Here is a 14,461-nt window from a genome sequence, read left to right on the forward strand (position 1 = left end):
TAAGTCGTTACACTGTAGACGTCATTAAAATATTCTTTCTTTAGTATATACCTTTATATTGGCTTTACTTATAATGGCTTAAATATTGAAGTCATAAATAATGTATAATTTCGATATTTCAATGTAAATATGTATATTATATATGTTTGTATTTTTAAATAAAAATTGTACAGACTGACGAAATATAGATATTAAAATAGGGTCAACATCTGCTTTAATTCGGGTATTAAAATGTTTTATCGAATCACGCATCCGGCCTAGTTTTACCATTTTAAATCGTTTGCGAATTTCTTTTTCAACAAATGATTTGACTCATGTTTAATGGTAGGTGGTAATTTAATGCGGGAAAACTCGTTATACTAAGTTTTACTTTGCAGATGATAACATTATTATGATATTTCCAAGGAAAACGTAAAACGTCCTAAAACTGGTATTGGTAGTTTTATGTTCGGAATAACCTTGTTTTAAGTATCATTATTGTAGTCGTATGTATATAACCTGCAATTGTGTGTAATTATATAGTCGTCCGATCGGCCGATAGCTGGTTTTGTTATTATTATTTTTTGGCGCCTACGGCCCTAAGTCGTAAAATAAACCCCAACGTTAGACGACGACGACGATGATGATGGCTGTTGAATTTCTCGGAAATATAACTAAATACAGGCGTGATGGGGGCGGGCGGGCACACGAATAACAATAATTATCAATCCGTTTTGGTCATTTCATTACCGTCGAGGGTTGTTGTTAGAAGGATGACTGAGAGAGAAAAGAGCGAGCGCGCGGTGGTGGCATGAACTGCTGTCGTGGTGCTCAACAGGTGCTCGTCGTGTCATCGTCGTTATCGCGCGAGCTGGCGGCATGGGCGGCGGGCGTGAAACCGACTGGCCGCGCGTCGAAATAACCGCCCGGACAGATGTTTTACCGTGTTGCCGCCACCTGCCCTTCCGCGCCACGGCGCGCCGGTCCGACCCGCGGGCCATCGGCGGCGGTGGCGGCTCTGATTAATCGTGATGACCTCGAAAATCGTTACGAGAAATGGAAGAAGATGAAGAATAAGGTTAGGTCTACCCACATATATATTACATTATCGAGACCGAATCTAGGTAATATTATATATATGGAAGATGATTTTTTTTATTTAGTACCTATACCTCCTTATATACCTGGGGACGCGACGAACCTATACAAACCGAACAAAGGAAAACCAAGAAGAATCGGCAGCGAGTACAACTCGTTACATATTATATAATATTTTTATCATTACATTGTACCCGAGAAGCGCCGGCAGACGTGCAATGCGATGACTACACGATAGTAACAATAACATGACGACGATCGGGAGAAAATATTAATTAATCACTATACACTGCGAACTGTGCGGAAATCGCTGTGGACGGGAAAAGCCGAAAGTCGCCGACGGTGTGATGATAATATTATTTTACGGTCCGTGCCAAAAAAAAGATCACCGATCAGTCGTACTCTCTGCTTCCTTGTGCACGTCGAAAACGTAAATATTGTATATTGTATGATATATTATGATTCCGCGCGCGTCGAACATTATTATTGTTATCGCACTCGTGCAACTGTTGTCGCGTATATTGTCGACGGCGGTAAAACACACTCGCGTAGTCAGTCGCGTGTAACCTTTATGACATTCATCCCCTTTTACAAGGGTGCGCATGATGGGGAGGTGGAGTAGCCTTTGTGGCCCCCGCGTGCACAAACCCCTAGTCGTATGTTATAATATAATATATTTTCATACGCCTCTTCCTCCGACACGAGACAAACCGTACACACAAACATACTATATTATAATAATAATTCGTGGCTCATGTGCACACACCAACGACCGCTGCATGTTTGTAGTGCGTGTGTTATATTATGTATACAGTATAGGTATAATATAATGATATCGCGACCACACTCCACACCACCCGCCCGTTGCACATCGACCGCGGTAACCCTTTTTGTTGCGGTATGGCTACCACAAATTCGTTATACGAGGTGTGTGTGTGTGTGTGTGTGTCTCGTTACCTGTTGTCCTTTTTTCGTTCGCGTGTGCTCCGCTGCTGAAGAATGTGTCGTCGCCGTCGTCCATTGCGTTTACCATACCGACTTGTATAATAATAATAATAATAATTTATACTATATTCAAAGAGTGAGTGTGATGACGAATTTGTAATGGCTCGCAGCCGTGTGAAGACGATTCCGTTTCGTTCGTGGAAGACGTTCACACGTCCTATGCTACCGGTACGCGCGCGCATATGTGTGTGTGTGTGTGTGTGTGTGTGTGTGTGTGTGTTTGAGTGTGTAAGCCACCGTAGCTGATTTGGTTACCTTCGCCTATTATGAATAACAATGAGCTTAAGAAATCGACTCTCGGACACACGAGAAATACGCTTACACCATATAGTATAATATAACGAGTATTTCGGTATATATTTTGAGACATTATGTAAAATCCTTAGCCCGCCGAAATACCGATCCGATGGAAAAAAATTGGCCGCGCAACACCGTCGTCGGCACGTCGCGCGTATAAGTATCGTCTTATGAATAACACACCACCACCGTTCACTGTGCCTACACATACGGAACGATCGCCGCACCCGCCGTGTGTGTGGTTCGTCGTAGCGGGATCTATTGTGTTTTTACTAGGTTTTTACTAGGGTTCAATATTTACGCGAGATTTCTGTATTTAAATCACAATCACCACTGATTGCCACGTTTTATCCTCTCTGCATTGATGACATTATTGTTATCCGTATAGTCCGCCGTCGTCCTACGTTGCTTCTAATTTGAATGATGTATTTTATGGTTATTATTCATTCTCTTCTTCGCGCAACTCTTTCTTATTACAATTCGATCTTTGTATAGTTTACTGCCAGCCAAATTCGTCGTTGTGTCCCGCATGTCACGGTCGTTTGTCTTCATCGTTTTACTTATCTATGTACATTATGCATATAATATTATTCTTTATATGATGCATAGTACGTTGTATTACGTGGTAGTCATCATAACAATAATACGCGGCCAGATTTCTTTAACATAATAACATCCATAATAATTTAAATCTACCAACTACAACACAATATTTGTAAATCGTTTATTTTATTTTTAATATTTTCTTGGCACGTCGCGTTTAGAATAATAACTTACATATAATTACTTCACCTTAACGAATATTTTAGTTTTTTCTTTCCATATTGCTGTTTGATGAAATGAAAAACTAAGTGAAATAAGTAGGCCTGCAATACTTAGTAGCGTATACTATTGGTTGTATGTTTTGTGGGGAGAGGGCTGTTTGTAAATAATTAAAATTGTGCCCTTTTCCCTTAGTTGGTAATGGATGGTTCTTCTATAGTCTGTGACAGCTTGTGTACGCGCGTGTTGGGGTTAAAAGAACACAAAAAGGGTATTTTTTTCCTACCAAAGAGATGTTGGCGTGCGATTGCCAAACAAAACTGTATCTAAATTATACGGTTGATGGTTGAACTCGTCTGGAACGAACGATAGTTTTCTTAAAAATAATTTAAAATATTCAAATGGAATATAATAAACTGTTGTGATTTTTTTCTCCGACAAATGTTAGTTTAATGCTTCAATCGAGACAGATCGTGCAGTTTAAGTAATGGAAAATGATTTATTTACAGTTCCCACTGTAATTTCCATTACCCAACGAAAAAAAAAACACTATACCATCAATGATCGTTGTCTGTTCATCATAATATATAATCATTAAACCGATAAATTTCCCGGTTCATCGACAGTTTCGTCTCACCGTGTCCAGTCAACGATAACTAAATTTGCTCTCTTATCCCCTGGCCGTAGTTCCATATAAATAAATTACGCCCGGCCATCCCCGTGCGGGCATCACTCCTTTGCAGTATTTGCCTGAGATATATATACCTAGTTACCTACATATATAAATTCAATGAACAAACCATTCGGCTGTAAAATGATTTGAATTGATCCGCTGTTTTATATTGTGGTGGTTGTTTAGTATTATCAGAAAATAGTACCTACCTATAGTTTTTAATACGCTGTTTGGCCGTTTGTTGCAACAATGAGCTAGGTAAGGTTTTGTTATTATTAATTAATATTTAATTTGTTCGGGCGAAATACTCGCAAAACTCCATCAGCTGTGAACGTTTTGCGGTGGTTGCAAATTAAGTACATATAAAATCGTAACCACTGGCTGACTGGTAGTAAACAAGCAATTTTGTTGGCCATTACATGCGCGTATTACCTACGTACCTACCTATACCAGTGTACCACATTCCGAAACGACGACACTCATTTCTCTTGATTACCATTTAATGTGCCGGCCGGCCGTTTGTCAGAACGATGCCTGTAGCTTACATTCGGGTTTTGGGCGCCTCTCCACCCACACCCGCCCATCAGTTTCCAGCATAGTCTGTGCGTTTTTTATCTCCTACTAAACTATCGTATAAGACACACGTCGCGTTTGCGAAACCCACCCGGTGGGAGACTATAAAAATGATTTGTGTAATTGTGTTTTACATGAAAATTAAAACATAAACATTATTCATTACCAACATACGAGCCTATATATTATGATAATGCCATTACGCGTATTTAAACTGTATATTATGATAATATTCTTATGGTTAACACAATTATACATTTTTACTCATGAAGTCTTTGTTATTTTGTCTACAGGATGGTCGTGTCTGGGACAAGAAGGACTTACCGACACCAGAGAAGGCGAAGACATATCACTGAAATGCCGATTCAATGGACAGCTGCCGTCAACTGTTGCAGATACCCAATATTATTGGCTTAGGACTAACAAGCACAACCAAGACAATGTAGCTATCAAAGCGACTCCGTTGGAAGGCAACTATAAGTAAGTAGCAAACTTAACGATTTATTAATATTATGTTATACTGTTATTTAAAAAAAATATTGACTCTTTGAAATTGTATTTTTAATATTAGTATATTGCGTAATTTTAACTTCAATAATTGACGCATTTTTGGCATTATAAATTATATCTATAATTATGTATATTTTTTTTAGACTCGATTTCCGTCCCGAACTAGGAATTTATGATTTACTAATTTCTAACTCGACGTATGAGAGGGATAACGGCAAGTTCGAGTGTCGATTGAAGGAAGCTGGTACTGGCCGAGAAATTCATTCACAGAGTTTCCAAATTACTGTATTAACACCACCTAGTCCACCACGTATCTCACCCGGAACCAACCCCGTGGCTACCGAAGGACGTGCGTTAGAATTGTCTTGCACAAGTTCTGGTGGCAGCCCTGAACCTATTGTCAGATGGTATCGTGAAGGTGTTCGTGATCCTATCGATTCTGTGACACGAAGTGGTACCAGCACCAAGGAATCCATCACATCAGCTGTGTTGCAAGTGACGCCAACTCGTGAAGATGATGGTGCAGTGTATCGGTGCGTGGTGTGGAACAGGGCTATGGTCGAAGGCACAAAGTTCGAAACTAGGACCACACTGAGTGTAAACTGTAAGTACTATCAATAGATTTGTTTGGGATCTAAAAATAATTACTAGGGTGTTCAGGATGAACGATAACCACGTGGCTTCTTAATATCCGAAAATAGTTTAATGTATTGATTTCATGCCGATGCACAGACAATATGTTTGAATGTACAACCCACGCTGCATTGCAACACTGACGGCCCTTTTAAAATAAGTGACGAGAGATTTATTTATTCGATGTCTTGTTTAAACAGAATTAACTGAAGTCGTCTGATGGTTGGTGTTAGTTTATTAACGGTTCTATAATAGAAAGTGCAGTAGAATCTAACCGACTAATCATTGTGTTGATAAATCAAAGCATGTATACAATTTATGTGGACGGAAATACCGTGTTGTATTTTCGATTATGTTCAAATAATAATAATAAAAACACTGACACATTCCAAAATCTGGGTATAATAATTTCGGGACGTCCGCCTGCGTTTATAAGAATGTATTAATTAAGAACGTTTTAAAAAAATTGAATATTTAAATAATATATTCAAAGTACCTAGCAGGTATCTCATTTCATAGCCGTTGTTGGGTGTAGCGTTTTTCAAAATTTTATATAAAATATAGGTTGTGACGCATTTATAGACAATATATACTATTAGTTATATATTGCGATTTTAGAGTTAAAACACATATTAAAATAATATAAGATAACGAATATCTTAAAATTCAATATGCATCTAAATAATAGTGTTTTCATTACCTACGTTAATTAAAATTAGTGAGAATTAATTAATTTTCTAATATTCTAACTGTTTGTTTATATAATATTTCAAACGAGGTGCCTTCTAAAAAAACGGTATCTTTTGTTTTTCGTGTCAATGGGATGTTATATCTCTATAATTTCTCTACATAAAATCGGTTGTAGTCGACCGGCGTTAAACGTATAATTTGTATGTACCTACAATTTGTCTGTGAAACGCATGTCCTCTTAACGGTCGCATTTCCGGTTTCAGACTACCCTCGCGTCCAGATTGGACCGGAGAACCCGCTACGAGTGGAACGCGACGAGTCCATCACGCTGCAATGTAACGTGGACGCCAAGCCACGCGTCAACAACGTACGGTGGATGCGCGACGACCGTTTCATAGCCACGTCTTTCACGCACGTCATCCAAAAGGTGACCACCCAGGACGCGGGCACGTACACGTGCATGGCCGACAACGGACTGGGGCAGACTCGCGAGGCGGAACTGGTGCTGGACGTTCAGTACCCGCCCGTAGTGACCGTAGACGTGGGACCGGGGGCGGCAAGGCAGCGCGAGGCTGAGGAGGGAGACGGCATCACCATCCAGTGCAACGTTTCCGCCAACCCGGCGCCGATATCCGTCGAGTGGATCCGGGACGGGCGTCCCGACTTCCGACAATCCGGTGACGTGCTCCGCATACCCAAGGTGACCGCCGACTCTGGTGGCGTGTACACGTGCCGTGCCATCAACATTCTGTACCCATCGTCGTTGTCTCGGCAGCGCATTAACCGCATCGGCAACGCGTCCCTCACGCTCCTCGTCAGGCACCGTCCCGGCGTGGCCCGCATCACTCCCGACCGACCCGTGGCCACCGAGGGCACAGGCGTGACGCTCACGTGCTCGGCGTCGCCGCCCGGCTGGCCGACACCGCAGTACAAGTGGTGGCGTGAGTTCGATTCAAATGGTGACCCGTCCACCAGCGCCACGATACTGTCCACCGGCCCGAAATACACCATCCCGTCGGTGCACCTAGGCAGCGAGGGCCGATACAGGTGTCAGGCGATCAACGAGATGGGCAACGGCGACGCGTCTTCGGTGCTGCTTACCGTCCACCACGCCCCGAAGTTCGTTACCAAGTTGCAGCCGCACGTTACCAGACGCGCATCGGACATAGGATTTTCGGCCATCTGCGCCGCGCAGGGAAAGCCCAAGCCTGCGGTCACCTGGTTCAAGGACGGCAAAGAAGTGCTGCCAGATTGGTTCGACGTGAGCACCGACGAGACGGATAACAGCAACGGTGTGACCACCGTGCACAGTACTCTCAAGTTCCACGGCAAGGAGAGGCCTCGAGGTAACCAGTTGGTGCCGTCGGACCGAGGGGTGTATTCCTGCGCGTTCGAGAACGACGTCAAGAAAGTCGAGTCCAGCATGCTCCTCAGAATCGAACGTAAGTCGTAGTTTTATAATGGTTTTAATCATTTTTTCGTTAGACATTTGTTATATTGTATTCTTATTCTTATTCTTATTCTCCGAAACAGACGAACCTATCGTGCTCCACCAATTTAACAAAGTAGCCAGTGATTTGTACGAGACAGCTGAAGTCATTTGTCGGGTGCAATCGTATCCTCGACCGGAATTCCAGTGGAGTTATAACAATCACATGGCTCCTTTGCTAGCCGGCAGCGACGGTCACTACGAAATAAACACAACCATAAACGAAAGCGGTGGTGACATTTACACTAGCGTGTTGCAAGTATCCAACCTCCGAGAGACCGATTATGGCGATTACAGTTGTCGTGTAGCCAACACTTTGGGAAGCGTAAAGCCTACAATTAAACTACAGCCTAAAGGACCACCTGACCATCCAGAAAACGTAACAGCTTTCGACATTGGCCACAACAATGTCGTTTTACAATGGAGCAGCGGTTTCAACGGCGGTGTTATCAATACTAAACACTTTGTAAACTATAAAAAGGTTTCCGTGGATGAAAACGAATTCGACAGTGATTGTTACTCGGCCAAGAGGTTAAATCAGCCGGAAAGATGGCAAGAGTTCGATTGCCAAACCAAAAACCCATGCAACGTGACTGGCTTGGATCAACATCAAAGTTACTTATTCAAGGTAAATATTTTTGTTTAAAATAACAGGTAAAATGAAAATAAAAATATGAATCAACTTAAGAGTTGAGTAATTAAATACATCATGGTTGAACAAATTTATATCAAAGAGATAAGTGTAGTAAAAGAACAAACTATCCATGAAATCAAACGGAACTGAGTTTGAGGCTATAATTAATAAATTATTATGCTTTTGAGATAGGTACCTAATTTTTAAACTTAATTTTTTAATTGGTTTTTTTTTAATCACATAGCGTGTGATAAATATAATATTGTGTTACTTTTGCTATTATACGTAGTGGGCTATAATCATTAAATATATAGGATTGAATATGGAACCCAATTAAAATTTTAATTTATTTTCAGGTAAAAGCTTACAATACTAAAGGACATAGCGAGTATTCACAGGAGACAGTAGCTATGACTAAAGTGGATCGTATACCAGCGCCTCAACGTGTAACATTTGATCCTGAATCTCATGCTTTAACTATCAACATCGGCGCAACTTGTTTACAACTTGTAAGATTTAACTTTCATCTGAAATTTTCTTTTAATTTTAATTCTTGTCATTTAAATAGTTTAGAAAAGTTTAAACCAAGTGTCGTAAAAAAGTTTATGACTCTTTGTCAAAACATTTTGGTCTAATTTTTATTCACAATAATTCTGACAATAAAGAAAGTTACATTAAAGGGATTACAAAACAAACGGTCTGTTTTTAAGAAGTTAATTTTAGGCAATATGAGGAGTATGCACGTACGAACCGTGTGATTGTATGCTTAGTAAATGGTTATTAGTATGCGTGTACACTATACCTATCATAACGTGTAACTTCTGCACGCCCATGTACTATTGCACTAAAAGTATGTTCTTTTTGTCCATCCGGATCAATTTACCGGATAAAATTTCTGAAAATAGATTCAATTTGTTAATAACATTAATTTACGTAGATATTTTTGTTTTTTTACTTTTACATAAATGTAAATTTTTAATCAAGACATATTTATACGTTTTAATTTTAAATAATGCCAAAAAAAAAGTTGATAGGAATTTAAAAAAGTAAAAAGTATAATCTGATTTCAAAATTGTTATCGGAATATAGAATAACTTATTACAATGAACAAAAAATGTATACATTTTACATACAAAAATGTCTCTGCCGCCTTAATCTTATTAAAACTTCTATACCAATAGCAATTATTTGAACAAATTAATAGTTTTCTTAAAAACAACAAAAATCTTATACATTGAAAAATTTCTGAATGAAGTTCAGTTTTTTATAAAAGTTGTATATTGTCATTTTCTTAAATCTAAATTTAAGTTATTATTATTTTAAATAATTTAACATGACAATTTTTATTTTAGGTTGGTGTTGTCGAAGCATCTATGGGAGGTGCTCGTGAAGATTGGCATTTGATTGAAACTTTGCCACTTGCAGTTAGTGGCAGCACATCCACACATCGTGAAGCTACCATACTATCTTTAGTTTCACGTCGCCAGAGCACTGGCGCTCGTTCATTGGATGAAGATGATCTAAACTTAATTGCTGGTAGTGAAGATGAAGATCTTATTGATAAACCAGCAGATGATGTCCGCATAAGAGTTCGATTGTGTCTTCGGTCTAGTCAGACCACATGTGGTGATTACACAGAAGCTGAAAGTAAGTATTCTTGATATAAAATTCTGCTAGGCAATGAGTTATTTTAGAATGAAGTTATTAATTATTATTTTCTTTTTAGTTGGTGCAAATTTTGTAAAAGAACAACAAGCGATGGCAACTCCTACACTAATTGCTCTGGTCATATCATGTGCTGTTTTCATTCTATTTGTGGCACTTTTGTTTATTTTCTGTCGTTGCAAGCGCAAAACAGCCAAGAAAACTACGGGCAAAGAATATGAAATGGATTCTTCAACGTAAGTTCTCTAAACCATTTTGTTTCCCTATTCTTGTATGTACACCTAGTCTTAGTGTTTAACTAATACAATGTATATTCAATGGGTTACTACAATAATTTGAACACTTGTTTACTTTTATTAAATGCTTCAATTTTAAATTTAAAAAAAAATGTGAATTTAAATTAAATTATTATTTTAATATTTTGAATTTTCTTGTATCAGAATAGATACATATTTACTCGATTTATTTAGGTATTTCAAAATTAATATAGTGCATACTACATTATTATTAAAAATGTATTTACAATTATTTTAATATTTTATAATTTAATATAAAAATATTTATTCTAATCATTCTATTAACAATAGTTTGAATCAGTTTTTGAAAAATATTTATTTTTGTACTTGCACTAATATATTATATAACTAGTAGTTTTAAATGGTTTTGATGTAAATGTTTAATGATCTAATCTTAGTAGTATATAACTCGAAATTGAATTTGTTATAATATCTTCTTTGTAAAACCACTATTATTCATATTTTACATTATTCTTTCTATGATTACACGCTACATTTGGCGTTTTTGTAATTGGTGAGTATTATAAATTTTGGGCCATTTGCCATTCACGTTTAGGTTAGACAATGCTTCTTAGAATTTGATATACTTTTAGATTTTAGTGTGTTATACTATCTTTGATGCTTTTGAATGATATCAGTTAATATTGAAAAGTCTTTTGGTTATGTTTTTTCAAATGAGCTATTTTTTTTCAGCGTTCACCCTAGTATTATTCATGGACCCCCACCTTACACCGAACCTGGCCTTGACAACAAAGCATTACAGCAATCTGTAGATCTAGTTCACGATGTCACTAAGAATGGTGTGTATGGATCTCAAAACGACTACAACACTTATCACACGGGCAACGGATTGCGTCCGAATGGTGAATGTAAGCTTTAATAAATAATGACTAAATTAATGAATGAATGTAAAGCTTTATTTAAACAATAATAAATAGTTATATGGAATTGATATATTTCTGATACAAAAAATATAACATAACATACTAACATGGGTTTACTAATATGTATAATTTTTTTTTCAGGGGTCAATGTTGGATACGTAGAAAACAGTTATTCAAATTCAAATAATGGTGGTTCGGTTAACTCTCAAGATTCTCTGTGGCAATTGAAAATGGGCGGTAATGGTAGTACTGGTGGTACACACATCTCTCGCGATGATCATTTACATATGGCTGAACGCATGAACCACTATGGTGATTATATTTTATAATTATTATTATATATATGATGTTTAAAAGGTTTATTTAAAATTTACATGGATTCAAGTCTACTTTAAAGTTTAAATGTTGTATGAACTTGTTTTTTCAATTCTTTATACAAACAAAACAGCATAAACAGCATTAGGTTATAATTATTATCGAGTTTGTAATAAATATTGATTATTGATTTGTTCTTACAGGAGGTTATGATCCATTGACTCACGGTGGCTATGGAAATATGGATGATTACGCACACTATCCACAACTCACATCTGCCAGCCCCGATTATAGCACTCACAGCCACGTACCTTCAAGGCAAGACTATATTCATAGCGGTCATTTACAACCGGCCGATAAAACCCGCAGACGGGACCCTCATCTTGGTATGTACAATAATCTTCTAAAACTACCCAACGTTTCAGCACCTATAATATTAATCGAAACCTATTTATTTTTGTTTAGAATCACCATACGGTGACGTGAGTGGCTTGCCTGACCCTTACCTCGAGCAGCTTATTGACAATGAGGAGCACATGAAACCTCAACCACATCTGTCCATGTCATATGACGAAAGTCTCGAGTCTGGATATTCTACACCAAATTCACGGACGCGACGCATAATCAGAGAAATTATTGTTTAGATGCGGTGCATTGCCCTATGTGTATAGTGTTTTAATTTTGACATTGTTCTTGTACATAAACAAAATGTCGTTGTGTTGTTAAGGTGTCATCAGATCTCAAAATTTTGTTTGTGCTCAACATCCATCTTTAGACCATATTTTAAACTTTAGTTATATTCAGTTTCCACCACACTGCCTTTGTGTTCTATAACATGCAATCTATGTGTGTAAACAATTTTTCTTTGCTATCTTGACGAGTGTTGAGATATTCCATTTCATTGATGAACGCGTATGGCTTAACTTAATGACAAAATGCACTTATTAAAAAAATCCATCTTTTTTTTAAAATTTTGTATTGCTGCTAGTTTTTTTTTTTATAACATTGGAAATGTAAAATATGTCTACTACAATATTCTTTAATATAAATTTTATTATTTGTGTTATGTTAGATTGCGCCATAACTTTGTGTAACTATCGGAGTTTGTCACTTACCCACGTATAATCTCACATTCTCACTTAGTGTATAAATATAGCGAATTATACATAAATGATGTGTGTGGGATAGTAGATGTATTACTCCTTATAAGGACCCGTTTTTTTTAAAAAAATCTCTAATTTTATAGCATTTGTGTGGTGATAACATAATTACGGCATTAAACCTATTACAGTATTAATTTGAACGCACATCGATAAAAGACACATGTTCCTCATTTTTTCTTCATTATAAAAGATCAATTTTCTATATTTATTTTTTTTATGTTTTGTATTTTGATTGTTTACTGACCCAAGACTGTCCGGTATTTTACTTAATATCTTGACCTCTCGTGTACACTCATGGAGAGTTGTAGCAAACCTGTCACAGATTTTATGCTCTATAATTTATGAACTTTTTTAATTTGTGCCTGGTTCCTATTTCCAACAAGGTTCAAAATAATGAAAGTGAATTGATGAGGCATGAGTGTAGATTGATAGGTCAAGAATACGTTGAACATAATTATTATCAGAACAAATTAGGTATGTGCCATTATAAATTAATGTGCTTATAAACACCATGTAAATACATTTTTTTTTTGTTCATACTGTCATTGTATTTACTTAAGTATATTTATTTTAATAGAAAAGTTAAGTAATTTTAATGATATTATATATAATACATTTATATTAAAGTTATAATTTGACTGCTGCAAGTATGAGTGTTACTCAAATTTGTTTTTTTTTTTTGTAAATTTTGTTTTTTATTTTGTATTTATATTTTAGTTTTTTTTTAAAAAAAATAAGAAAGAAAAAGAAAATAGGTATTGTTGTATATAAATTTAAGTCCCATCAATATTATAATACTATTCTAGCCTTTTAGAACCTATACTTAAAATTTATTTTTGTGAATAAAACGGGAAAAATATAAATAACATTTTATAAGCAACAAAATAATATTGTTAATGGTCTGCTTTGTATGTCACACAGCCCATAACCAGTTGCATAAAATAAATATATATATAATATTACTTAAGTATACTTTTCCCAAGTGTATTAATTTTTTTAAATATGACTTGTTGTTTTTATCTCATATTGATTTTGCTGTTAGTCATTATTCTTCATTGTGCAATGCGTGGGATATTATATATCGAAATAAAAGAAAAAGAAATATATTATGTACTAAATGACTGTCTAAATTATTTGAATTCTTAAAAATATTTTCCTTGGTGACCAAAATAATTTATTGTTTGCAAAATGAATATATGATTTATAATTTATAGTACCAGTGTCCATCTCAGATACTAGTATTTTACATATGTACCTGAAATATAATTGTATCTTGTATTTTGTATTTAAATACTTTTTTTACTTGTTTCTAGTATCTTTTTATGATTTAGATACTAGATACATTCAAAAATTATGTTTTATTTGTATAACTTTTTGGTAGCGGTGTCGTATGCTATCTACGCACTGAATACTAGTGTCGTATGCTATCTACAAATACCTTCTAGGAGATCGTCAACCTAGAGAAGAAATTGTAGTATCAGGATCTAGCAGTTCTGATACTGATACTGAATTAACTAATCGAAATTACGGTGTACGCGTACAGGGCCGTGGGTGTTTGGAATGTGTTGTAGACGTGATAATATAGTAGAACGTCGATTGTTTATCGTTCAAAAAAGAGACCGCGCAACTTTGCTTCCAATTATTAAAAGAGAAATTGAGGGACGACCATTTTTTACAGCTGTTTAAACGATCATGGCTATATCCACAATACCGTAAATCATAAAATTAATTTCATTGATCCACAAGCAGGAGCTGAAACTCAAACTATGGAATGTTATTGGCGACATATAAGGGT

The 14,461-nt window shown here is 36.5% G+C and overlaps 1 protein-coding gene across 3 annotated transcripts in view; it reads left to right on the forward strand.

Moving 5' to 3' along the window:
- The window catches only part of LOC132942394 (hemicentin-2), a 51,656-nt gene extending 37,872 nt beyond the window's left edge, over positions 1–13,784 (forward strand). The window contains exons 2-12 of one of the 3 annotated variants that reach the window (XM_061010716.1): positions 4,681–4,867; positions 5,041–5,501; positions 6,484–7,662; positions 7,754–8,337; positions 8,700–8,852; positions 9,696–9,990; positions 10,070–10,244; positions 10,998–11,173; positions 11,330–11,500; positions 11,707–11,889; positions 11,969–13,784. In XM_061010716.1, coding sequence (XP_060866699.1) covers positions 4,681–4,867; positions 5,041–5,501; positions 6,484–7,662; positions 7,754–8,337; positions 8,700–8,852; positions 9,696–9,990; positions 10,070–10,244; positions 10,998–11,173; positions 11,330–11,500; positions 11,707–11,889; positions 11,969–12,147 — 3,743 coding nt within the window. In that variant the 3' untranslated portion in view covers positions 12,148–13,784. The remainder of the gene's footprint in view (positions 1–4,680; positions 4,868–5,040; positions 5,502–6,483; positions 7,663–7,753; positions 8,338–8,699; positions 8,853–9,695; positions 9,991–10,069; positions 10,245–10,997; positions 11,174–11,329; positions 11,501–11,706; positions 11,890–11,968) is intronic. The other 2 variants (XM_061010717.1, XM_061010718.1) reach the window with 2 other exon arrangements.
- Positions 13,785–14,461: the final 677 nt, after the last annotated feature.

This window comes from Metopolophium dirhodum, chromosome 4 (genome assembly GCF_019925205.1).
Source record: "Metopolophium dirhodum isolate CAU chromosome 4, ASM1992520v1, whole genome shotgun sequence".
NCBI classification, from domain to species: Eukaryota; Metazoa; Arthropoda; class Insecta; order Hemiptera; family Aphididae; genus Metopolophium; species Metopolophium dirhodum.